General features: G+C 40.6%; 4 protein-coding genes across 5 annotated transcripts; 1 reads left to right on the plus strand and 3 right to left on the minus strand.

Annotated features, from left to right (window-relative positions):
• The first annotated feature begins 312 nt into the window (after positions 1-312).
• inavaa (innate immunity activator a) lies at positions 313-10,610 on the plus strand. The gene is made up of 10 exons (XM_071476077.1): positions 313-621; positions 5,070-5,165; positions 5,733-5,866; positions 6,058-6,180; positions 6,898-7,132; positions 7,224-7,277; positions 8,090-8,315; positions 8,747-8,896; positions 9,000-9,696; positions 9,810-10,610. Exons 2-10 carry the CDS (start codon positions 5,102-5,104, stop codon positions 9,900-9,902), a joined length of 1,776 nt encoding a protein of 591 aa, XP_071332178.1. The 5' UTR covers positions 313-621; positions 5,070-5,101; the 3' UTR covers positions 9,903-10,610.
• An 81-nt stretch (positions 10,611-10,691) lies between these two features.
• Positions 10,692-16,689, minus strand: LOC139620483 (inositol 1,4,5-triphosphate receptor associated 2). The gene is made up of 13 exons (XM_071476080.1): positions 15,696-16,689; positions 15,517-15,580; positions 15,333-15,405; positions 15,216-15,243; positions 14,601-14,741; positions 14,383-14,514; positions 12,913-13,069; positions 12,785-12,825; positions 12,653-12,703; positions 12,406-12,554; positions 12,157-12,285; positions 11,046-11,159; positions 10,692-10,960 (listed from the first exon to the last, which is right to left on the minus strand). Exons 1-13 carry the CDS (start codon positions 15,705-15,707, stop codon positions 10,810-10,812), a joined length of 1,242 nt encoding a protein of 413 aa, XP_071332181.1. The 5' UTR covers positions 15,708-16,689; the 3' UTR covers positions 10,692-10,809.
• A 146-nt stretch (positions 16,690-16,835) lies between these two features.
• On the minus strand, positions 16,836-19,856 carry rpl10a (ribosomal protein L10a). 2 transcript variants are annotated; one of them, XM_071476083.1, is made up of 6 exons: positions 19,774-19,856; positions 19,280-19,351; positions 18,769-18,849; positions 17,503-17,651; positions 17,238-17,410; positions 16,836-17,046 (listed from the first exon to the last, which is right to left on the minus strand). In XM_071476083.1, the coding sequence occupies exons 1-6, from the start codon at positions 19,776-19,778 to the stop codon at positions 16,876-16,878; spliced, it is 651 nt and encodes a 216-aa protein (XP_071332184.1). In that variant the 5' UTR covers positions 19,779-19,856; the 3' UTR covers positions 16,836-16,875. The 2 variants fall into 2 exon arrangements, with proteins under 2 accessions (XP_071332184.1, XP_071332186.1); XM_071476085.1 differs by having other exon boundaries at positions 18,432-18,849; positions 19,774-19,813.
• A 465-nt stretch (positions 19,857-20,321) lies between these two features.
• On the minus strand, positions 20,322-25,272 carry fance (FA complementation group E). The gene is made up of 10 exons (XM_071476079.1): positions 24,929-25,272; positions 22,811-23,399; positions 22,560-22,604; positions 22,410-22,466; positions 21,873-22,016; positions 21,668-21,791; positions 21,344-21,419; positions 21,143-21,209; positions 20,886-21,011; positions 20,322-20,788 (listed from the first exon to the last, which is right to left on the minus strand). The coding sequence occupies exons 1-10, from the start codon at positions 25,126-25,128 to the stop codon at positions 20,678-20,680; spliced, it is 1,539 nt and encodes a 512-aa protein (XP_071332180.1). The 5' UTR covers positions 25,129-25,272; the 3' UTR covers positions 20,322-20,677.
• Positions 25,273-25,311: the final 39 nt, after the last annotated feature.

Here is a 25,311-nt window from a genome sequence, read left to right on the forward strand (position 1 = left end):
AAATTGGCTTTTAAGTATTCTAGGATGGATGGCTCAAATTGGCCTTAACATTAACATTTTGCTCACTGTTGTTCATCATCATGGTGGAGGGACGAGGAGAGTCTGGTCTTGTTCACCACCACCACTTACTTACTTGCCAGCTGTCCTGAGTCCTTCTTTTTTTTTTTTTTTTAACAAAACTCGTCTCTCCCTCAGCCATTCATCTTTTGTGCGTCGCCTCAGATTAAAAGCCCCATCAGAGAGTCGTGTGCTGTGTCAATACGCGCAGCGTGTCTGGAAAGTAGGCAGCGTCGGAACGAACCATTTAAAAAAAAGAGTCCGGGGGAGATGGGTGGCACCAAAAAAGTTACATTTCCTGGTTAAAAACTTACTTCAGTGAGAACAAATAATTTAAGATGTTAACAACGCCAAAAACGATAGGTTATGACGTGATATAAGAAGAAAGTAGCTAGTAGAGATACTTCAGCAAAGATCAGTAAAGCCGTTCCCCCTTCAGCGAGAAAGTGGAGTTGACTGAAACAGATGTCCCAAGCGCTGCCCTCACATCAGACCAGAGAGAGTCTGGACAGCTGCTGCGTCTGCAGAGAGGATGCTGTAGAGGAGCAGAAAACACACCACAAAGTAAGTACACAAGATATCTGTGAGCGTGGTGCATGATAGAAAGGGAAGAAACACCGAGTAGGGAAGGAGCAGCAACATGTGTGCAGCCGGATAGAGAGTGTGAGGCGAAGGATGCTGTCGCTTTAGATAAACATTACAGAACCCACCGCGACTGGGTTGGCTATTTCGTCTGTATACAGCCCCTAAAATACACACACTTCAAAGGAAAGTTACGTTAAGTGACTAACAGTTGTGGAAGACGTGTTTAGATCCTATAAAAGTAAAATTACTAATGCCATAGTGTAAAAATACTTAAAAGTCCTGCATTCAAAATCCTACTCGAAGTATAGAGGTACTCATTATCAAAAATGGCCACTTTTATGGTATGATATTATGGAGCCCCCAAGGTGCTGAAATATATATATATATTTTTTTAATGTGCACAAATTATTATCTTGTGCAGCAAAATGAAATATAAATATTTTTAGGACTTAACACAACTTCAACTTGATCAGGTCTAATCAGCCTCATAAGTGCAAACACCTGTGTGGAATGAATATTTTAGAAGCTCATTGCGTGTTTTTTATTTTCTTTAATGTATAATCAAAGTAACTAGTGATATTAGCTGACAACTAAATGTAGTGTAATAAAAACTACAACATTTCTCTCTGAAATTCAACTTAAGTACAAGTGCTTCAGAACTGTAACAGGAATTCAGTAAATGTACTTACCACCACTGGTAACTTAGTACATTTAAGGTCTGTGTTTCAATACAATGATGAAGTGCTTGTGATGCACTTGAGTATTTCAGTTTTCAGCCATTTCCTGCTTCTTCTCCACTTCAGTTCAATAGGACTTTATTCCATACTTTGACAGCTACAACAATTATGACATTAAATTGATTCTTACATATTAATGCATCAGTCATAATCCACAAACGGTATGAAAGGAACCATTCTGCATAATGAGTACATTTACTTTTAATACTTAAAGTACATTTGTTGTTAATACCTCTAAACCTTTACTTAAATAAAGATTTAATGTAGGACTTTTACTTCTAATGGATTATTTTCATAGTCTGGTACTGCTAATTTTAATTGTGTAAAAGATCTGAGTACTTCTTTCACCACTGCTGTTCCTCTTACAATTATGCTTTATTTGTCTGATAACAAATTGAAAGAAGAGTTAAAACCCCTCCATATTACAGCTATCACCAATTATGATTCATGAATACAAGCTATGGTGGGAGACTGCGTTGAGTCTCTGCACATCAATACCTTGTTTTGTATTTTACCATTAAACAGGTTGTTTTGGTTGGTTGGTGGCAGTTGTTTGTGCCCACAGCAGCAGAATAAACATAGCCTCCTACAGTCCACATGTTGACAGACGTGCAGCGTTACTGTGGTGCCAAAGACAACACCTCTGTGTTGTTATGCCCCTGGAGTCCCCCAGTTCTTTTGTTAATGGTGGGTACTTGTGGGTGAAAAGCTGTAACCACATCCTGCTAGTGGTCTGGGATGACCATCAGTGTCCATTCAGAGGCCTCAGAAATGATGACTCAGAGGGACAAGGTGCCATGATCCCTGGCCAGCCCTTCAGCCTCTGGTGAACAATGGAACATCTCTTCTTGCCCTCTGTATTTACGCTGTCATTGGGCTGTGACAGAGCTGGTGTGTCTGGCCAGCATATGGCCTCCAGAGACTGAGAGCAGGCCAGTATGGTGCTTATTACCCCTGCATTGTCTCTGTTGGAAAACTAAGACCCCAGTGCTACTCAACAGTGTTGACCTGAATGAACATTGACAAATAAAAGAGACTAACAGTGTTTGAGTCTTTAATATAGCCCTCTCGCAGCTATGGCTTAAATTAACTTTATGCTATCGTAGCTTCTTGTCTACATTTTGCTGCTGTCTGTGGAGTTTCCAAACTCAGCAGTGCTTCTTAAGACCTAACTCCAGTGACGTGCTTTCTATACACCTTACTTTTTTCTCTCTTGCTGCTCCCCCATATTGATGCACTTTTCTTCCAGCAGCACATATTGTGTACAGAGTGGATCCATTTTGCTGAATGGATTTTGGCTTTTCATCAGACTCTGAAATAAGGCATGCTGTAAAGTCGTTTGGTTTCTTCCATAGTATCAGCATTCAGTGGAGAATCTTAATTACAGGGTTTGAACAGGCCTCGGTCTGGTTTCAGGCATCCCTCACTGTTTCCTCAGCGAGGCTGGTCCCCGTTGGTCCGTTGGTAATTCCAGGGCCGACCACAGTGGTAATGAGCACGACGGTGGTGGCGGCATTCCAGGAGATTGCAGCTCCAAAGGCTCATGGGAAAGGGTGGTGGGGGAAGTCTGAGAGACAGTGAATCCACATCATGATCTCTTGCCATAAACACCCACTTCCGTAGATGTTACACTGTCACGGTCCAGTAAGCAAGCAAGGATGGGTGGGGACCTTCAGCTCCCATCTCTGACACATTTTTAGATGGTCTTCATTAGCGATGATCACACACTCCCCTCAATTAAGATGTTATGGCTACATCAATCTAGTCTGCTGGGTGGAGGCTGTGCTATCAACAGCTATCCTCTCAGGAAATGGACTGCTATTCCTGTTCCACTCGATCAAGAGAAGTATTGTTTTTTTGGCTCTTCCTAAGAGTATCATTTCAACGCTCCCACGACTCCAGGTTCTTATGAAACCAATGATAAATGGCTTTGCAATGAGCTGCAACTTCTAATGAGATGTGCTGTTTTAGCCGAACTCACCCACCCACCCACTCACTCAGCCTAGACCTCCGACCACAGACTCTTGTGAAAGTCTTCAGAGAGTGATGGGGTGTAAGTGGGTAAATCCCACATTACCCTGCCTGTCTCTGATTACCAGGCTGGATTCCTGTTGACGTCATTAGTTTTAGATTGCTGCAGCGTGGAGCCATGCGTCTGAGAGTACAGCAGGCCTCGACCTTGCACAGTAAAAACTCAGCACTGTTCCTTCCTACACCTCTCACTGCAGCCTTGTCTCAATATTGGCCCAACAATGCTGCTCGGGCCTGAAGCAGAGTTGTCAGCAGATATTGCGCCCACAGCAGATTATTGAGGCCGGTTGGTGGATACAGGGCCTTTGTTGCAGTGTTGTTTTACTGACTCGAGCTGCTTGGCTGTAAGTCATTGTGCTACCGGCTGCAGATAGCTGCGTCAGTTCACATGAGTTGCTGTGGTGAATGGGTTAGGCCTAAGGGATACACAATAATATCCTGTTAGAGGAGGTTCTCATCCACACGGGCTCTGAGTCTTCCTGGTCCCTGCAGGAAAAGGCCTGATACCAATCTCCAAACACAGAGGATGAGACAGGAGCTGAGGATTATACACAGCAGCCTTAGCAACACATTCATTCATGTGGTGTCTCCCGGCCCCCCTTTATTCCTGACTAATAACACATTACTTACTTTTTTTTTTTTGCTTAGTTTTGCTTACATAACTTACATGATGAACACAGAGGCTGCTCCAGGAGTCATTAGGTTTATGAACTGTCCCTTTTATGAATGTGTTGCATTGAAGTAAGGCAAGCTAATAATATCATTCAATCATCATAACATTCTCTCATGTGACTTTCCAGAATTGAAGAAATAAAAGCAGCATTTTCTCCAGCATATTTCTTTCAGTATTTTTCACCAAAACAGCCACACACAGATCTCCTGGCCTGGTTTTAAAAGCCTCCATTTACCCCCTAAATGCTTTCTCCAATTTGTTGTTGTCACTGTTTTCCTCTTCTTCTTGTTGTTCCTCTGTGCATCTCATTTTAGGTTATTGTCAGTCAGATGTTTGGTGGAAAGCAACAATGGAACGAAGAAGGCCATAAACATGAATTGTGTTTGCCTGTTTGTGAAAGTGTGTTTGTGAAATGGGCAGCTTTGCACAGGAGTCAGCAGGGACCTTGTGATCTGATGCTGCGTGGACAAGCCCAGCATTGAGACATTCTTCTACTTCAAAGCCCCCGGAGAGTTTTCTGGACACTGGTTGAATAGGAGTTGAGGGAGGGGTGCATGGGGGGAACAGGTGCAGTGCATGAGTGGGGTAATTCCCGCTGCCATCTGCTTTCTTTTTCGGGGTCTGGGCTCTTTAAACGCCCTCTGACACGCCTCATGGCGACACACTCCCCTAGCCAGCAGCACCATGCCCCATCACCATGGCACCACGATTCGGATTAACCCCCGCACATGTGCCGAGTCAACCGTGAGGGTCTGCCTCTTTTGTGATTGAGCGTGGGAGGGAGAAAAAAGTGTAGGAGGAGGGGAGAGATACAGAGCTGCATGGATAAGTGTGTGAAAGGACACTCGCCAGTCATTCACTTTTGTTAAGTAAAGCAGCAGGAGAAAGCATGAATGAAGCCATGTGGCAGAAAAAACAACAGGAGAATCTTAAGTCTTCTAAGAGATCAATTTAATTGTACTAATCTGAACAACTTATTTCAACAGGTATTTCAAAAGCTTGAGAGCAGATCCTCGAAATGACGGCCATCGAGAGTAAAGAGGAGATCAGTGACACTGACAGTGGGATTATCTTGCACTCTGGTAATATGCAATAGATTATCAGCATCTGATTTCCACACATTTCATGTACAGATCAGGGCTGCACCATCACCATCAAAACACAATAAAACTGCTAATTCTTAATAAAGAATTGTGACCAAGATATGCACAGAGGGGAAGATTTTTCAGTTTTATCAGTCTTTTTAAGTTATTTATCAACCAACACATACACTGATACAGATATATCTGTGTGCCTGTGTTTGCAGCAGACCACATGACATCACATCATGCAGGCAGAAGAAAACAACACAGCAACAAACCACTTAAATGCTATGCAGCAGTGACTTTCTTATACAAGTATAAGATATAAGACCTGATTTTAGTGTGAGTCCAGAAGACACAATACAGTACTAAACAGCACACAGTATTGTATAGCATCAGCTGTAGTGCTGATCAAAGTACTAGGAATTTGACTCATGTGACTCATGTATATGATGCTAGACAGTACATTAAATACAGTAGAAATAATAAATTATACATGTATTTATATGGCTGATACAGTTGTTGATGAGGAAAGCTTGATCTGATATTCTGTGTATTTCTCTGCAGGTCCAGACAGCCCCACATCCCCTGTGAAGGACCTGACCACCCACACCAGAGCCCTGAAGCTGAAGCACCAGTCTCTGGAGGAGCGTCTGGAGCTCTGTCTGCTGGAGCTGAGAAAGCTCTGCATCAGAGAGGCAGTAAGTAACCTCCTAGATGATAATATGTACACAAGAAACATACCAAGATATTCTTTTGTGCTTTATTAGCAATGAGGAACAGTATAGTAGCTCTAAATAACTGGCTAGGATTTCATTCTGGTAAGGGTTCAGGTTCATAGTTTAGTTTTTTGGTTTTTTTTGTTATTAGCACTTTTATTTTGTTTTCACAGGAGCTGACTGGTACACTACCCTCAGACTATCCTCTGATGCCCGATGAGAAGCCACCTCGGGTCAGAAGGAGGATTGGAGCTTCCTTTAAGCTGGACGAAGGTCTCATCCATCTGGATAAACAGGTACAGGACGCTATCAGGGTTTAGTCATTTTGGCCCTGTTCAGACCTGGTATGAACATCCATCCTGAGTGATCCGATCACAAGCGGACAGCTCTAAGTACTGTGTGAACACCCCCAGGACACATTTAGGATGCATTTGAGATCTGATCTCTTGGACCACATTTGGAGGTGGTCTGGGCCACATGTGGCCAAATTCTTTTAGCAGCGTGAACTTCAATGCTTCCTGGCCACATTGAAGAACTGCCTGATTAGTCCTGTCAAAGTGTCATAATGAACGGAAAATATTGTACTATTTCTAATGGATAAAACCTTATTTCACTATAGAGCTGTGCTCAGCGCATTGATTCGCTAAACCTTTCATTGCTGCTTGCTCTCTTTCTCACTCACTCACACACACACACACACACACACACACACACACGCATACACAGAAGCACATTGACTATGGACCCGTCTGTCGGATTGGCCAAAAACAACACTGCATACCTGTTTATTTGAATATGAAGTGGGGAAATGAGATCTGATCACAAGTGTCACTGAATGCATGTGGAGACACATTTTAAAGCCAGGTGTGAACAGACGCTGTCCACTTGTGATCGGATCACTCAGGATGGATGTTAATACCAGGTCTGAACAGGGCCTTTGGTGAAAGTAACTGACCAAAAGAGACTACTATTCATCAGTTACAACTAAATGTCAGAACTTGTCTCTGTCACAGGATACAGAGTTGCAAGCACTGGAAACTGACTTGGCTCTTCAGCAGCAGATTTATGAGGCGGCCCGCAAACTCTCCCTAGAGGGCAACCTCAGTAAACCACAGAAGAAGAGCCGGCTCCAGCAGTGCAAGAGAGAGGAGAAGAAAGTGAGGGATCTGCAGGAAGCCGTGTTACAGCACAGGATCAAGAGTGAGTGCAGCTCACCATGCATCGACTTTTCAACCAGTCAAAACAAAGGTGAGTAACACGGCTGCCCCCTACAGGCTTTTTATGTGTACTACTCATGTATATAATGGACACTTTTTAAACGCTTGTTTTCTGCATGCAGATCTGTGCGTGTCTGATGACAGCTCCCTGTCTGATGTGGTGGCCCTGGATGATGGTGAGAGAGGAGTACATTTATACACTTATAGGTTTAGTTTTAAGGTTATCACCACTCCCTTATAAACATTGGTTGAAACATGTAGTCGACAAAAGTATGTAGTCAGTGGTGGAGGAAGTAGTCCGATTTTTTACTTAAGTAAAAGTAGCAGAGCCAGAGTGTAAAAATACTCAGTTTCAAGTTAAAGTGCATTTTTATTACAAAAGTACATCAAAATATACCTAAAGTACCAGAAGTAAAAATACTAATTGTGTAGAATGTCCATCTCAGAATAATATATATTATTGTATGATAATTATTAATACATTAATATGTATGGTGCTAATTTTAATCACTTAATATACTGTTGGATTGCTTGTGAATTTTTCCCCAGGGATTAATCAAGTCATATGTTAATGCATACATCATAACTTACTTACTGAATATATTATGTGTTTGTAGCCTGAATCTACAATGTGACTGGTAGCTAAAAATATTTGCTTTGTTTGTAGAGGAGTAGAAGTAGAAAGCAGCAGAATGTAAAAATGCTAAAGTTAAGTACAAATACCTTGAAATTGTAATCAAGTACAGTAGTACGGTACTGTGCTTGAGTAAATGTACTAAGTTGCTTTCTACCACTGTATGTAATAAATAATGTAGATCTGAGATATTTTGGAGCAGCATGCCCTGAAATTGAACAGATGAGCCAGAATTATTGATGAATCACACTTTTCAAGTCAGCAGACCACAAACAAAAAACAAAAGCATTAAGAGCATACTCTGACAGTGCTGCCTCATACTGATGGATTGATGTTCTCTCTGACCGTCCATAGATGTGGACCCGCCCAGCCCCCTCTCTCCTCCAGTGCTGGGCACTTCCTATTCAGACCCCCTCCAGCTGTCAGCCAAGACCCTGCAGTCATTCCAGCAGTCATCAAGCCAGCTTAGTATGGAGTATGAGCGCTCTCCCATCCAGAACTCTCCATGGAAGGAGTCCAGTCTGGACCAACCATACCAGAAGGCCACAAAACCTCAGTCAGCTTGCAGCAGCAGGTCCAGGTAGGAGTCTGAAGTGTGATAACAACCCATGGAATAGACGGCTGTACTGGGTAGAGTTTACAGAATACAATCTCAACAACATTGCAACAACAAATAATTATGTTCTTATTTTTCTGTTAACATGTTACACAATTACATTAAATTTAAAAAAACAGTGTCACATGTCAGTATTCATACAGCTGACCTTCATGTTCACAGTTTTTTTTTATAAAAGGTTTGGTACCAAGCCAGTACTACACCTACAGTTCTAACTTTTTTTTTGGACATTTTACAGATTAAATCTACATTAGTCATTAACTTTGTCGTCCAGATTTATGTGTAATGCTGCGCTCCTGCCACTGGCTCTCTTTTTATGAGGGTCAGCACACGGTAAGGAGACCTCCTACGTGCTGCTTGACTCATGTTGTTCCTTTTGTTTTTGTTGTGTGCAGTAGTCCAGCAGGAACCCAGGTATCTGCAGAGAGCAGCAGGATTCCTGTCTCTCAGTTTATCAAGAACACAGCCCTGTTTCACAACCACTCCACCAGTGCCCCCTCCACCCCAGAGCTGCACGTACGTCGTCAGTACTCCCAGTCCTTCAGGTACACCAAGACAACACATCAGATACATTAACTTTGTGATGTTCAGAGAGCATAACCACATGTGTACTTTAGTTTTACAGTTTTACATGATTTATCTCCTCAGACTTCCCAAAAGTAAGCCATGTGCTGACTTGGAGCGCCTCAGCTCAGAGAACAGTCGAGGACGAGCCAGGGTGCCCCAGCGGCACTGTGTGGCTGAACTGATGGTGCGTTCTCCAGAGTACTCTCCCCTGCGTCTATATCAGTCCAGCTCTGAAGACAGCAGCTCGGAGCACTCATCCTCCTCCTACATCAGCTCTCCTGGCAGGGATGGACCCACTGAGATCCCAAAGCTTTGCCCGCCACCTTATGGATTCCACTTTGGAGCACAGAAAAAAGGACTCTCCAGCTTCTCCAACTCGCACAAGAACACCAGTCAATCTCAGCCCAGCCCCAGCTACATCAAGGCCATGGCAGAAGATGGCCCCCTCTCCCCTCAAGACCTCGACATGGGGAAATGCTTCCTGTCCTCCCCTCCTGTGGCACGCAGGCCTCAGCAAAGACAGTGGCAGGAGGGAGCATCATCCCCAAGGAGAATCCTAAAGCCTCCTCCGCCTTACACCAGGCTGGTGCGAACACCCTCGCTGAAGGAGTACCCGAACCACGCCATTAGGCTGATGCCCAGGGAGATTGTATCAGAGGAGCTGAAGTCCTGGCACCAGAGGAATCAGCTGCAGAAGTTGCGGCCAAGCTGTGTGGATCAGCAGAGCTCCCTCAATGTCATAAGCCCCACTTCACCTCACCTGCATCCATTCAAGCAGGTTTGTTCTAACAATGATCAAAATTTAACAGCCCACTAACACATAACATGTGTGAACACACCAAAAATATTTTCATGCACAAAGTGAACACTGATTTCATGTGTTTTTCGCAGGGGTCGGGTAATGTGATTCTCCAGAGAGCTGCAGACGGGACTCCAGTCCAGTGGTTTGTGGCTGAGGATGCTGAAATTGTGAGCCAGGTGTAGCCGAGACCTCTGCTGCTCTGCAGTATCTTCAGTAGGATGTATGCTATTCCTTTCTATTTATCTCTGTATTTATTAAGTCTTTGGACTCTCTATGAGATCGTATGTTGACATGATGCAGAAAACATGGACCTATCGGTACCCTGATGAGCACATTTCTCTCTTATTTTAATTTAAAACTTGATGTAAGGTGCTATGCCAGTTTTATTTATTTTAAATTGTTTTCTAATGGATGATTATAAAAAATCTGAGGTGAATTGAGGTTCATGCAATTTCATGAATGTCTCAAATGGATCATAAACTTGCTGTGGTTTCAAGAATTGCTTTGTGGCTGGCACACACTTTGCACATAAAATTCACCTACAGTAGTATTCAAATAAGTTCTCCATTCCTAATATAATTTAAACATTACACTATATTTATCTATTATTTAAAGTGTCCCTCTTGCAACATAGAGACGTATTACTAAAATCTTGATACACCTTTGAAAATGCATTTTTATACATAGTTAAAATTTAACATGTCTAGCCATGATGTGAAGTAAGCTGAATCTTAACGTTTGCTATTAACTCTTAATAATTAATCACTGATGCCTTTAATGGTGGTTTGATGAATGTTTTTACTGCAGTTTGGTGTTTTGTTGCTAACCAAGTGATTGTATCAGTTTTGATATTTTTTGTATATTTATATTAAAAAATGTGACTGAAAATGTTGTCTGTGGTATTTTTATGTAGAAGGTGGAAGATATTATATGAGATAAAAGAACACAAAATATTTCAGACCAACCAAAAGTCTTACATCAAAATGTTTTATATTCATATACAAAGAGCTTTCCAGACAGCTGATCTACACACTAATGTTCACAGTGCTTAGACAACATCCTGGTAACTGTGTATTCCACAAGAACAGATCATAGCTCAAATGCTCCATCATGAAGACTCCACAAAAAGTAAGTCAACATTACAACACAGAAAAGCACAAACAGGTACAAGCAGAGGACCACCCAGCGACAGCGATACAGCCAGTGAGCCAGAGGACGTTGTCTCCACAAAGATCCATACCTGAAGAGAGCAGGCAGTCGGTGGTTGTCCAGAGAAAATAACCATCGCAGTCATCAAAAGGCTCTCAACAAATCTGTTGACTTACGTGCCCGCAGAGATCCGTCGGTAGATATTTGTACTCTTTTTGTCCTTGTCTAACTTCTTCTTTGATAACACCCCTTTCCCTTTGTGTCTCTGCCGCAAAGTATCCAGGGGGGGACTGTAATAAAGACACATTTTATAGATTTTATTTCATTTATATCATTCCAGTGCAATATCATGCAAATTAATTAAACACAGATTTATTTCCAACCTTTGAACTTCTGTTTGTACCTGTTTTAATTGATTTCCTGTACATTATTAACTGTATTTATGTGTTTGTTTTAATTGATTGTTTCTCTTTTACCTTGTATCTTTTTATTATTTGGATTTGCTCAACCTTGTAAATGAGTTCCTTGCCCTCAATGACCCCCGAGTTTAAATAAAGATAACATAATAATAATAATTTAAGGATATAATACATAATATTAGGCACAATATTAACTGAGGCAATTTTTTGCACAGAGCATCTTTATAAAACAGGGTCTCATGATTAGGTAGAAATGGATGAGTGATCTAGAAGAGCTCTTCAAATTTTAGTTTTTAATTGTGCTTTAGTGGTATATATTACTAGAGAAACCTGTAAAACTTGTAAATGAATTAAATTACATGCAAGAAAGTTGTTGTCACTCAGAGTCTGGGGCCTGAGCCCTAAACTGATTAATAAACTCCTACAACCATAAAACATGAGGGTCGATTTGTACACTGTCATGATTTGTGAGATTGCCTCGTCATGAGTGTGACTGAAGCACTTCTGACAGTGACAATCATCAGATGCCTTGAAACTTAGGTGAAACATATGAAACTTGTATCACTGCTTTGCCATTTTTTCATAGGTGTAACGAATAACATTAGAGTTACACTTGTGATTTTCTTGCTCTGACATGTCAAAATGGTCTCTAGTTTAGTTTAGTCTCTAAATGTTACCAGTCAGTCACAAACACTGCAAATTAATGTAATGTGGCAGCATTAAATGACAACACGTCAAACAGAAATATTTCATTGTCAAATAGGAACAATAATTAAAAATATAACCATAAAGAGCCTCAGCAAACTGGCAGTTACTGCAGGTTCTTCTATTTTATGCTGTTTCTGTGAAAAGTAATTCCAATGCGTACTTTTTGTTTTGGGTTTTTCTGGTGACCACTTCTTTTGATGGGGGGCTCTCTATGTTGGGGGTGGGAGAGGGGTCTGGAGGAAGCTGAGCAGCAGATGCTTCTGAAGGAGTTTCCTCCGGCTCGAGTTGCCTGAAAAAAAAACAAAAAACAAAAGAGAGATAAAACAAATCAGGCGATGCTCGGTTGGTGGTTCAAAACCTCTATCATGTAGATAGGATACGGAGCATAAACCCTGAGTATCTGGTTGACCTGTCGTCCACTGAGTAGCTGTCGTCCTTGGTCATGGCAGAGCAGCTGGACTCTGAGCTCTGGGATGGAGACGGGCAGGTGGGGAAGGACTTCCTGCTAGAGGACCCTCCATGAGCTGCCCGCTTCTTCAAGTCTCGCTTTCTCTTCTCCTGCAGAAACAAAAGTCCCTAGGTCAAAGACACTCATGTTTTTTGGATGATACCATTTGCAGAGAGAGTGGGAGAGTTCAGTAAGGAAACTTCCTTACCTGGGTTTCACTGGAAATTACTGATATACTGACCCTTCGACGACTGCTGTTCTAATAGGAAAAAGAGACAGAGGGGAATAAAAGGTAGTACAACTGTTATTAGATGGTACAATCAGCCAGATAGCTCAATACCTGCTGAGAGCTTCTCTTTCTGTTGTCACTTTCCTCTGGATCTAGGACAAGAAACCCAGTGGTCAGTCAAATATTGCACTTGAGAGCCGCACAAATGCTTCAGACAGACAGACTCAAGTATCGGAAACCTGGTGAGGCTCTGGGATCGATGATGTTTCCGCACAGGTTCTGCTGCTGGACCATCTTCTTGGCCTCTTCCAGCTCTGCTACGTTTCTGTCATGTCTCCTCCTCAGATTCTCCACGTGAGCCACCATGAGCTCGACTGCCCGACTCACTCGTGCCTCCTTTCACGGACAGAAATGAACGAGATTACAGCACTATTGTACAACAAGGGGCACCGATAACAGATCTAAGCTGCTGTGGATTTAGAGGTGTACAAAAACCATTTATATTGTGGTGCAGAAGAATGAATATGTTACAGATCAATGTTAAGACACTGTAAAGCAATAGTAGAAAGAATTGTCCACATTTAACTGAAGGGTCCCAATGATTTCTTCATATGATCTCAAACGGTGAACAAAGTGAACAAACACATCTGCTCTTTTCACACATTATTTACAGTTCAGATAGGGTACATACCCTCTGCCACTATGATATGGGTATTGCTTTTTTGTTTTTTGTTTTTTTTAAATCTTTTGTTTGTTTTTCATGAACCAGTAGTCAGATCCTTTGTATTCATTTCATTTAGATATTTTAGCTGATGGCTTATTGTGCACTGTGGGCTGATATATTATTGCACTAAACACGAATAAAGTCAGCTTATAAACCTTTTTACAGTTTACAACATTTAAACAGATTTTTTTGTTTTGAACCAAACTTGTAACCACTCAACCCATCTCTCATCTGAGCCCATAGAAATATGTCTAACCTGTCTCGATATGAATTCCTCTGATGTTTGCTGACTAATGCTGTTTATGTTCTAGCAAACAAGCTGTTCAGCCCCTATATTGTTCTCCATCGGCCTTGCCGCTGTATTTTATTGCGCTTTGTCCAAACTGCATAAAAAAGCCTAGTGCTGGAAAACAGTTTCAAATGATCACAGGTTCACACATTTGAAAGTAGGTCTGAGAATAAATGTCTACTTACCATATGAACTCTGAAATAGTTTTTGCAACATCTTTCCTCCTGTTCATTCTGACCATTAAAAGATCCATCCCTAATGTGTTTTCAGTGTGATGATGGGAGAACAAAATCCAGCCCTCATTTTGTGGAGAAAGTATTCAGAAATTTATATGAGGCTTCAGATGTCCAAATTAGACAAGTTAAATGAAAATGTTAGTACAGGATTTCATGGCTTTGTCACTGATCTCACCTCAACAGGGAAACTGAGAGAGGGAATTTTGCACTAAAACAACTGTAGATCGGGTATTTTTCTTCCTCAGACAGATGAGGCCTCGTAATAGCTTTAGACAAGTTTGATCAAAAGAGCCCTGAAATAGCATTGAGATGGGACCTCTCAGCGGCCAGCATGAAAAACAGGAGGAATGATTACAGCAAGTAAACCTTTTTTTTTTTTCTCTCTGATTTTTTTTTCCAGCTGTGAAATAATGAAAATATCTTTAGCTGCACTGTGTGACCTAGAAACAAATGAGTGTACCTGGTGCACAGCCCCGAGGACCTCAGCTGTGTTGGAGATCCGCTCCACAGTCCCACCGAGGATGTCCAGGGAAAGCTCCAGCCTCTGCAGGATCTTACTGCGATGACTGTCCAGACACAGGCCCTTCAGTGTCTGAAAACACACACAAATACACACATGTCGCTCCTGTGTGGCAGAGTCCTAAAGACTTACTTCAGGTCATCTGTCTCATACTGCACCTCCAGGGTCTCCCTGCCTCTGGTCAGCTCCAGCTGGATGTTCTCCTCAGCCAGGTTGCGGGCATGCTCCTCTGCCTGCAGCCTCTGCTTCAGGGTGTACTGATCGCAGCGGAAAGCCAGGGCGATCTGAGAGAAGGCTGTCTGAGGGCAGGAACAAACTCAGTAACTCATACACTTCAAACTTTTTCATGCTTTTGTCGGATTTTCTGTCCGGTTTTAATCCCTAAACTAATCCTTTAGCTGTGTTTTATATGGTTGAAATGACAATAACAACTAAACTAAACTTAAACGTGAGAAAAAAGACACATTCCTTTCAATAACTTTTCTTTGAGGTAAACGCACGAAATTGAACCATTTTAAAAATTTGCTTTACCCCAGATATTTACATATTCAGCACAAAATCAGGAACATCACTACTTAAAACCAACATGATGGACGAGCGGTCACAATGAAAAGATTCAAAACACATGAAACAGGCACAATGAGCAAATAATGCTCCCATATCAAACGGTGAAAAAACACACATTAGAAAGAGGATCTAATCAATCTAATCAATCAGTCAATCAATTCAATCTAATCTGTATATCATGGTGAATAAGAAGTGGGGGGCCTTACCTCCAAATCGTTCTCTGACATCTCTACACTGTCAGAAAAAAGGGGGTTGAAAGCTTAATTAAAAAGTCAAATAAAACCAGGTTAATTAAATATATATTATGATGCTGTAAATTGCACCTGTTGAGGCCTACGCGCTCTATGATGGACAGATCGTTCCAGCTTGTGATTGGAAGCTCCTCTTGGCTGGTTTCTGTTTCAAAGGTAAGATGCAGTTTAAATTCAGATCTGTGACACTGGTTACTGATGTTTTAATGAGCATTTCTTTTTTTTTTTTTTTTTTTTTGTGGTCTTTATCTGTTACCTTCCTCACTGTCCTCACTCCCCAGCATGGTGGGCAGACTGCAACTGTTTGTCTGTGCATCAGGCTGAAAGATGTTCGGAAACATGACCTCTGTCACTGATCAACATGATCATTACATAGAGGGTGTTAATCAGTATTAACATGAGCAGGCAGGGCAGGTGGCAGATTATTTGACTCACCTCAGCGTTCATCACTTCACTGCTGTCTTCACGACAATAATACAAACGTTTCAAAACAGATTACATCAAATCCTCTTCACGGACAACAGGGAATTTTTCATTGATCTTGACACCACAAATATATTCCAACAAGTCCCTGTACGCATTTGGTTCATTTTCTCCCTCAGCCTTTCTCCTGTCCTGAGAATAGATAATCCTATTATGAGATCCACAGTCAAAGCAGAGCAGGATGGCCACCCCAAGAGGCTCATGGGTAGCTACAGTACATGGCTCTATCTGTTTTTATCTGTAGCAAATAAGAACATATAAACTTGAGAAGATCCTCACGACCTCTCGCACAAATCTCGGTTGCTTCAATGAGCTGAAAAACTTTTGGTTTACTTTTAGTTTTTATGCTCTGAGATGTTAGAAGTCTGAGAGCAGCAGAAACCTTTAGCCAATCTTTTGATGACATTTTATGGTCATAATTTAACTTGTTAATAAATTATATTTATGTATAAAGGTTTGAACATGTTCCCTTCCCTCTGTAGCTTTTTCCTATTTTAACTTTTTTTTTTAAATCTAAAAGAAGAAAAAAGTCTCAAATTGTTTTACTGCTTGTTTGAACCACCTTACCATCAGCATGTCTGTGATACGTAAAGCAATCTGAATTGCCCTTTACTGTATGTAAAGTGCTGTAAGAATAAAGTCTGATGGATTCAAACAGTTGAGATACAGCCGAAGCAAAAGACATATTTGGATTTGCTAAAGTTATGGTAGGATGAATAAGGATATGGGCTCAAATTAAGGTCAAAAAGATTTTAAGCTTGCAAAATGACGTTCACAAATAATTCTAAAGCTTGTAGTTGCAAAACAACTTTTGTAAATGTATAAAACAAATGTGAATGAGAAATTCAAGTTTGTACATGTGTAAAGATATTTGGAAAGCAGGGCACATCTCTACACCTTCAACATAAGATATTTTTAATAGCTTTTTGTTTATACCATTTGAGGAACTAATTCTCTCAAATATATATAGAGCATTGATAAGGTTTAAAAGGACAAAATCATTTTCTAACACCAGACTATGAAAACCAAAGTTTCAAACCATGTCTGAACACAAAACTGACAATTAAAAAAAAAAGACCCAAAAAACAGAACTTTGGAACATCTCCATTATTTTATTAACAGAAAAACTGATTTAGTACAGGCGTTGGGGTTTGCCCATGGTGCTCTTGACGTAGAGGGCACGCACGTTCTGCCAGTTCTTCTTCAGCAGAGACACCAGGAAGTTGACAGCCAGGTGGATGTTGTACACAAGCTCATCCTCTGTCATCTTCACATGTCCTACAGCCACAGCCAGACACAGCACCTACAACAATATGGATCAATATATTGTTCAGTGACAGAAGGACCAATTTCTTCAATATAAAGCTTTTGTTCACCACTGAAGTGGGATTTAAAAAAAATTGATTGTTGAGTGATGAAATTTAAGTTCCCAGGACAAATCCTGAAGCATTTTGATCAACATTGGTATTATCTGACTTGGACTACTGAAAGTACCTTCTTCATCTGAAATTTGATGGTGGATTTGACCTCATCCACCTTGGTGTTCATGTTCTCGTTGTGGGTGAGCAGGGAAGGGAACTTGCCAGCCTTGTTCAGGCCAGGACCCAGGATACGAGGGATCTGTTTGATCAGAGACTCTGAGGCCAGGAAGGCGTCATACTTCTTGGCTACAAGAGGAGAGCAGAAAATTAGCAACATTCAAATTTATTCCAATCAATATTGTTGAAGTGTCTCATGGGTCATGTTCTTAACTTCGTACCGAGCTTCTTGACCAGCTTTTTGTTTTTGTTGAGCTTCTTGAGAGCCTCGATGTCCATGTGTGGCATATCGGCAGCTTTGGCCTCGTCACAGTGCTGCTGGTCTCCCAGGACGCACACAGAGAACTTTGGCCTGGGGAGAGTCTTCAGCCTGCACATTAACAAAGCAGTTAGCAACAACGCTCACAAGCCCAAGTGACCCCAGCCCAAGCTAGGGGTGTTGGTAGTGTGGCAAGGTGTGGCTGAGAGAAGTCTCAGGTTTACAGTTTACAATGACTCCTGTGTTGGAAGAGGGGACTCCTGACAGTGACACCTTGTTTTTCCTCAGTATTGTTCTCATGGACCCATTTATTACATTATCCATCATTTCTGTTATATTACAGAACAAGTATTCTTTTTACTGTCTGTATGTACTGTTATGTATATACATTGTAAATTATTCATACATAAGTTACATGTACAGATAATTCTGTCCAACATATATGCAGTCTACTAAAGAGTATTGTACATTGTATATTCAGTACATAGTATCATCCAGTTATGTTTTAGTCTCTACAATTATTTTTCTATTTTATTTCGTGTAATTATTGTACATTTAATCTTTAATTGTACTTATTCACCTCTCATTCTTTTTATGATTTCTGTGAAGTGGCTGGTGTAACACTAAAATTTCCCTTACACATTAATACTGTTATCGCTTGATTATACTATATTTCAGTATTGACATTACCTACAAATATTGGTTAATAAAATTAAACAGTCACTTCTTTATTAAATCTCATTTTGTAGATCATTTAGTAAAAACACATTACATGCATTTAGAAAAAGCTCAGAAGCAGCTACAACTTCTGGTTTTACATCTGGAAACAAATATTCTGTCATCCCCAAATGACAACGCTCTGATTTTACTGTGTAGTAGAAAAATTCTTACCCATACCACCACCGTGGCCGGTGTCCAGCTGACCTCTTTGGTAACATAATGTTAACTGGTCGGCATGAGGACATGAACTAACCAGCTCTGCCACTCAAAGCCTCCCCTCATGTTTTAAGACCCAGGGTAGGGGTCCGTCTGCTTTGCCATCACCAGCCACAGCTGAGACAGCTCAGTCAGACTACCCAGAGTACTTCTCCATGTCTGCCCCTGGCCTGTCTGAACCATTTTTCCAAGTTTATCAAGCCTCTGACCATATAAAAAGGGCTGTTTTACTACTCAGACAGGGCTGGAAGCACACAGGGAAAAGGGTGGGTGAGACAGTAAAAGGTCGAACCTGACAGTGCCGGAGAAACGCTTGTCCTTCTGGGGATCATAGTTTTTCAAGCTGATCTGCAGCTCTACCGACTCCACAAACCTACAGACAGACAAGGTACACTTGTTACAGTGCAGTGTTTACATTATAATTAAATCAATAATTTAATATCACTTAAAAAATTAACATAGAATTCACCATCATGCCAGTCAAAATATCTAATATGTCAGAATCAGCAAGGAAAAGAAAACCTATAGATCGAATTGCCATGTGCACAAACTTAAGATTTCTCTTATTTATGACAATGCTTCAAATGTGAAATCAACACAACATACCAAATCAAATGACATTACTGCCTACAGTTGAATAGAAAACAGTATTTAAGGCATATGTAAATTAAATGTACACCTTTAATTTTAAAAGCATTTTTTGAGGAAATACAAATCAATGAGACTGTAAGACCCACAGATACCCCGCATATATACCGCATTTTATTTGCGCATGTCTATTGGACTTAGCAATGTGAACTTACTTCCTTGGCTTGGCCAGAGAGCCCTGGAGGACCTCCTTTACGGCTTCGTACAACGTATCCCTGGAAACCTTACTGATAGAGTAAGAAACACAAAGAAAACATGTTAGAGTTACTGAAATGTACTAAACCCGGTTCACCGGCGGTGCTGAACAGTAACGTGAAAAAGTAATAAACCTGGTACAAAGTGCGAAAAGATTTGAGTTAATATCATCTAACATAGATAATCTAAACATCTGATGTTGAATTGTAAACTTAGATGTGCTTTTAATATGTGGATGACGGTGGATTAAACCTAAAACTTAACGTAGTCTCTTCACCGGCGGATGAACCGGTCACATACGTTACAATTTGTTTCATCCATTTCGAAAAAACTAAACCAAATAACACATCTACAGCTTAACATAATAACAGTACACCCTTTGGTGGCAAATGTAGCTGGGTGAAAATGTGTAAATTGTTTAATTTTTTAACTTATTCACGAAATTGGTTCTGACCTCATTTTCGCAGCTCTTCCCTCCCTTGTCGCTACGGTGAAAAGGAAGTGGCGAGGGAAGTGACGCAAAATAAAGGCGACCGTGGTGACGTCGTTGAAAACGTAAAAGACGTTTTTTTCTTTCTTTTTAATAAAAAAACCACAGCAGAAAACGCCAAATCTACATTTACAGGCCTCATATTATTTAACAATGCCGCTTATTTCATTTTTCCAATTTACATTTTTTAGTGTCTATGATTATGATAAAACACTCACAAACAAACAATTCATTATCTTCTTCAGTTGCAGAGCTGTGAAGTTTTTGACCAATTAAAGTAGGATTAATTAATTCTTGGAAAATTATGACTCCTTTCAAAGAATATGGTGACTGATCTAACCAACTAAATAAATAAAAATGTACGACTTTACATTTAATTAATTCTGTTTTCTGTATTTATCCAGACACTTAACATGAATATGACAGCACAATGAGCTTCATGCACTGCTCTAAAATTTCAGGTAAACAAAAGTCAGTAATGCAAAGGTTAACTTTTTGGATAAATTTAAATAAGTGTTAAAATAAGATCTGAATAAGGGAAATTTTCATCATGAGAGGGCTATGGTCAGTGTCAAACTGGTGGGTTGAGGGGCATCATTTTCAACTCAAATTATCATCAAGAAGTAGACAAGAATTTATTTAAACAGGTTTATTAACATACATTTGGTCAAAAGAAACCTAATGGGTAACACTTTACTTTTAGTTCCCCTATTTAGCATTTACAAGCATTATGTAAACATTTAATAAATAACCAATAATCCATAATAATGTAGTCATAAGCAGATATAAGTATTTATTAATGTATTTTCAACAACCATAACTCCTACTAGGCATCCATTAAGTGAAAGCTGGTGTATAAACTGATGTGTTAGCACTTCGTTTGTGGGATTCTTTTCAAAGCAGCTTGAAGAGATTTTTTCAGGAAGGTCTCATTTAACATCAGGCAACTGGACAAGGAGTGTTTGTGTGCAGCAGTCACCTAGAAAATAAAGATGAATACATAGCAATACATATACAGAAAGATTACAAATACTCTTGAATCTATTGTTATGCATGATATAAAATTACAAACTTACGTAGCTGCTATATTTTGTGAGGACTGTTAACATCATTTTTGCGAACTTCACGGACTTAATGAATTGAGGACTCTGGCTGACGAGCTGTTCAGTGAATTGTGCAAACACATCTTCATTCAAGTCAGGCTGAAAAAAAAAAAAACACAGGCAACTCAATTACAATGACTATGAGCTTTTTATATATTATATTATATTATATACTATATTCTATGATTGCGACTGAGCGGTCTTTTTCCATGAATTAACATTCAGTTCACCTTAGAGTCTAGCAAGCTGTGGATAATGGAGAGCACTGCCTCAGTCCACGCAATTTTGAATGTCATTCTGGAAGAAAAATAAGATAAAATACTGCATCAACAAACAACCTATAACCATCTTAGTCCATTATTATTCTGTGCTTCTTTGACTTGTTACAGCAGTAAGTGAGAAATGCAGAATTTAAACTTTTTACTGCTTACTGAAGCAGCAGTAGTCTGTAGTGGGAATCCAGGCAGCCTTCTATCAACCTGTTCAGCAGCTCAGCCTGTTGATTCCCTGAAAACCAAACAAAGTTCAAAAGAGAAGATCAATTGATGTTAGGACCAAGGACTGGGTAAAAGGTACCAGGTCAGCCCTCTATAACATCAAAGCATCTGTGTTGTTTACATGTACTTGAACCAGGACACTGAATCCACACCAGCTCCAGGACTTCTGCTCTGTCACTGATTGGCTCTAATCCTGCTGCAACAAACTGTGCAAATAAATGATTAATTTACTCAGTCGTAGCTCAGCCTTTTCCTCACCTATGTTCTTCTCCATTAGAACTGGTCCAATTAGAGCGTGGCACATTGGTCTGGGATAGTGGCTACACAGTGATGTTACTGCAGTAACCAGGCATCTGGAGGCCGGTTCTGACAGGGACAGGACCTGCACATTTAATACCAGGACATCCCATCAGCATCAAACACAGCAGCGCATTTTGCATCCTTTGCATATCCAGTGTTGTACCTTCTCCAGCAGGAGGCTCTTAATGAGTGTTGCTGCAGTGCTGTAGCTGAGGTCAGGAGAGAGAGCCAAAACACTGCTGCACAGTTTAGGCAGAGTCTGCTCCGGTAAATCAGCCAATCTCAGCATGCTACATAACACCTCCACCTAAACAGGAGAGGCAGAGGAGTGGGATTCTTCTCATCACAGCCCATCAGTGAGCAAATGTATAATATGAATAGTTTAGAAAAATGTCCTGACTGGTTAAGTGGAGCACATATATAAAGCACATTGAGGCTGGTTTCTCCACTTTATCTCTTGTTCTGGAGTAAAATGTAAACACTTATAACCTTTGTGTAACCTTTGTTCACTCAATTATAATTTCCGAGCCTTTATTTATACTGGTTTAAGGTGAAATATTGAAATATGAAGTTTCATATTTTGTCCCTGTATACTGTACATTAATGGGGTGCAAAAACACATATAAATATAATGCAATAAACTCAAAAACATTTTAAAAAGTCCACTACTAAACTTTGGGGACTTACTTGGGTGACTTACTTGGGTGGGGTCACAGTTGTTCAGAACTTTGAACACATCCATGGAGCTCTGGTCCCACTGCAAACAGATAATAAAAATATTTCTAATAATAACACCAAATATCACTTTAAGTCTAAGTTTGCTGGTTAGGTGAAAAAAAAATCTTCTTACCTCTGTCTGACATTCCAGTAATTCTTTTATTTGAAGAACAGAGACCTAAAAAATAGAAACACAGTAGACCAACTTGGTTATTTCAACTGAAACATGTTTGATAAAACCAAATATAACTGCCTGATTAGTATACTTGATTTGATCACTGAGGAAAATTGTTATCAGCACTCAAATACATAAATTTGTGAAAATAGATACATTTCAGCGTGGACAGGACGGACACACCCTGCACTGCCTTACAATGTCTCTACCTTTATATGTTCAGGCAGGGAATCACACGGACTGTTTGCAGCTGGCTGCAGTTCTACAGCAGGAGTCTGTGCTGGAGCATCTCTTTCCAACCTTCCCGATGTCTCCTCATTTGCATCCTGTTCTTCTGCATCAACACATTCACTCCCACAGATATCGATCTTTATCCGTTTACTCTGCTGTCTCATTTCTTCATCTCCTTCAGAGTCAAGAGTGACAAAACTTCCTTTCCTTTTCCTTTGTGTTCCCTGCTCCGATAAACCAGATGCACTCTGAGATTCAGATCCTATTGTTTGACCGCTGAGGCACTTGGCCCATCCTCCGGCCTCACTAAAACCACCTAAACGCTGTGACAGCTCCTTGAGTCTCTGGCTGCACAGTGGAGTGCACAGAGGCTCCTCATTGTTGGCCCCCAGGCTTCTCTTCAGCTGTCCAGTCATAGCGGTGATCCAGGGGTTTGGATGAGGGTCCTGGCTGAGGCATTTGAGCAGATGGAGGACAGTGGTCGGAGGAAGTACCGAGTGGACCAGATAGATGAAGGACAGCAGGTTTTGTTTGAATAATGCAGGAAACTGGCACACCAGGGGTTTACTAGAGTAAGTGACAAAAAAATGGGTGTGAGGTATAAGCACAGGGATGTGACATGATATCGTATAAGATGTGCAACAGTGTGTCTTTGGCAGAGCTGAAACAATTGGTCGATCAATTAATTGACACAAAAACATCTAGGAACGACCTTCATAATCAATTAATTGTTTCAGTCATTTTTCAAGCAAAAGTAGTGAAACAACAAACATATTTCAGCCTCTCAAATGAGAAGATGTGCTGCTTTTCTTTATAGATTATATATCATTGCAAACCTGTAAACTACATTTTGTGGTTTTTGAACTTTTGGTCCAATAAAACAAGTCATTTCAAGACATCATGTCGTTAGCTGCAGCTCTGGTCTTTGGTTAGCACTTGTGGACATAACTTAGCACTTTTCTGGTGCATAACTGAAGATTGTAATGTCAGTGTGAGAGCTGAAATGGTATTGAGCAGAGGTCAGTGGGATGATACGCTGTAGGGGGATTTTTTCCAATATTAAAAATAAAAAGCACCAGTTTTAAACCTGCTGTCTCTCTCTATTTCACTCCCTTTTTATTAAAGGGAATAAGAACTACAGCTAAGGTTGGCTTTTTAGATTTTTTATACTTTAAAAGCTTTATCTGCATCAGTATTACTGTATTTATACCAGTAAAACATGCCTATATGTTGGCTGAAATATGACTGATGAAAAAGAATTGACCTCACAAACACAAGTGTTTTGAATGACACTGTGATTATTCCCATAATGAGCATATTGTCTCACTGGCAGTGATGGAAAAGTATTTAGACCTTTTATTTATGTAAAAAATACTAAAACAACAACGTAGGTCCATCATTCAAAACCCTACTTATAGTAAAAAAAGTAAATATAAATATGCAAAGTAAAAGAAAACATTTTTAAAAAAGTAAAAAACTTTGGTTCTGCTACACAGATGTGTCTCATTTTTGGGGACACTTCTCCAATCTCATCTTCTTTTGTGAAATATTGGCTAATTTGACCTCTTAGATTAAATACCCATCAGAATTACCCCAGGGCCTGAAGTGACACCCTGACATTGCAAAGTGGCAAATCCTCACATTTGAGTGCCTGAAACACAGAAAAGGTTCATCGAAACAGGAATATCAACCGATTTTCCTCTTTTAATTGTGTAAACAGTTGGACATTTTAATCTCTACAGAGCAACACATTCTATAATCTCTTCATGTTTTATATTTAAAATAACTAGTAAATGAAGTTGTCAAACGTGTAATGCAGAAAGAAATCTCTGAATAGTAGTGCAGTAGAAGTATTAAGCGGCATGAAAAGATATGCACAACTAGCTCAAATGTGTACCCATGTAAATGTACAGATGTTTTCCCACCGCTGTACGGTCCCTACACCCAGCCTGGCTCACCCAGTCCTACACGGTTCATGTTGCCAGAGTGGATTCAGGCGCCGTCCTCACCTTAGTCTCCGGTACAAACATGACTTAACTCTACATTATCCCGACACCTTGTATTTCGGACACCCACAGCTGCGTACTTTCACTTACACGGTTACTGGCCGCACTTCAGGCGCTGGACAGGTTATCTCGTCTTGGCACAGCGTTTCTATGAAGTCACACAGGGACATGTCGGGGTTGGCCCGCTGCTGCCTGTGGAAGACGCCCAGCGCTCTGCGGGCGCCGGAGGCTCCGGACATCAGCGCCCGGACCAGCAGCGTCGACCGGCCGTCAAACCGACCCAGAAACATGCCGGCGCTACTGTCCCATGCAGGGGCTTCCTGCTGCGGCCGGCGCGACCCCGCCAGTTTTGTTGAAGTTTCTTCTTCGCGGGTTTAATTTGATCAAATCTGTGCTCCACATCTCCACCTAGTGACCAAGTCAGACGCAAAAGATTTTAGCCTCTTAAAAATGATCTTAAATTAGAGATTGAA

The sequence above is a fragment of the Trachinotus anak genome, unplaced genomic scaffold (genome assembly GCF_046630095.1).
Source record: "Trachinotus anak isolate AG129_WGS33_773 ecotype Australia unplaced genomic scaffold, CSIRO_AGI_Tana_v1 ptg000004l, whole genome shotgun sequence".
NCBI lineage: Eukaryota > Metazoa > Chordata > Actinopteri > Carangiformes > Carangidae > Trachinotus > Trachinotus anak.

Coding starts and splice junctions, on each gene's coding strand:
- inavaa (XM_071476077.1), top strand. CDS start 5,102: ATGACGGCCATCGAGAGTAAAGAGGAGATCAGTGACACTGACAGTGGG. Junction 7,278..8,089: donor TGTGGTGGCCCTGGATGATG/GTGAGAGAGGAG, acceptor GACCGTCCATAG/ATGTGGACCCGCCCAGCCCC. Junction 8,897..8,999: donor CAGTACTCCCAGTCCTTCAG/GTACACCAAGAC, acceptor TTATCTCCTCAG/ACTTCCCAAAAGTAAGCCAT.
- LOC139620483 (XM_071476080.1), bottom strand. Junction 12,286..12,405: donor AGCTACTCAGTGGACGACAG/GTCAACCAGATA, acceptor TTTTTTTTTCAG/GCAACTCGAGCCGGAGGAAA. Junction 11,160..12,156: donor AGAAAAACCCAAAACAAAAA/GTACGCATTGGA, acceptor TCTTTATTACAG/TCCCCCCCTGGATACTTTGC.
- rpl10a (XM_071476083.1), bottom strand. Junction 17,652..18,768: donor CGTTTCTCCGGCACTGTCAG/GTTCGACCTTTT, acceptor GTTAATGTGCAG/GCTGAAGACTCTCCCCAGGC. Junction 17,047..17,237: donor TCAAATTTCAGATGAAGAAG/GTACTTTCAGTA, acceptor ATATTGTTGTAG/GTGCTGTGTCTGGCTGTGGC.
- fance (XM_071476079.1), bottom strand. CDS start 25,128: ATGTTTCTGGGTCGGTTTGACGGCCGGTCGACGCTGCTGGTCCGGGCG. Junction 22,605..22,810: donor CCCTGCCTGAACATATAAAG/GTAGAGACATTG, acceptor TCTATTTTTTAG/GTCTCTGTTCTTCAAATAAA. Junction 21,420..21,667: donor TCTAATGGAGAAGAACATAG/GTGAGGAAAAGG, acceptor TTTGGTTTTCAG/GGAATCAACAGGCTGAGCTG.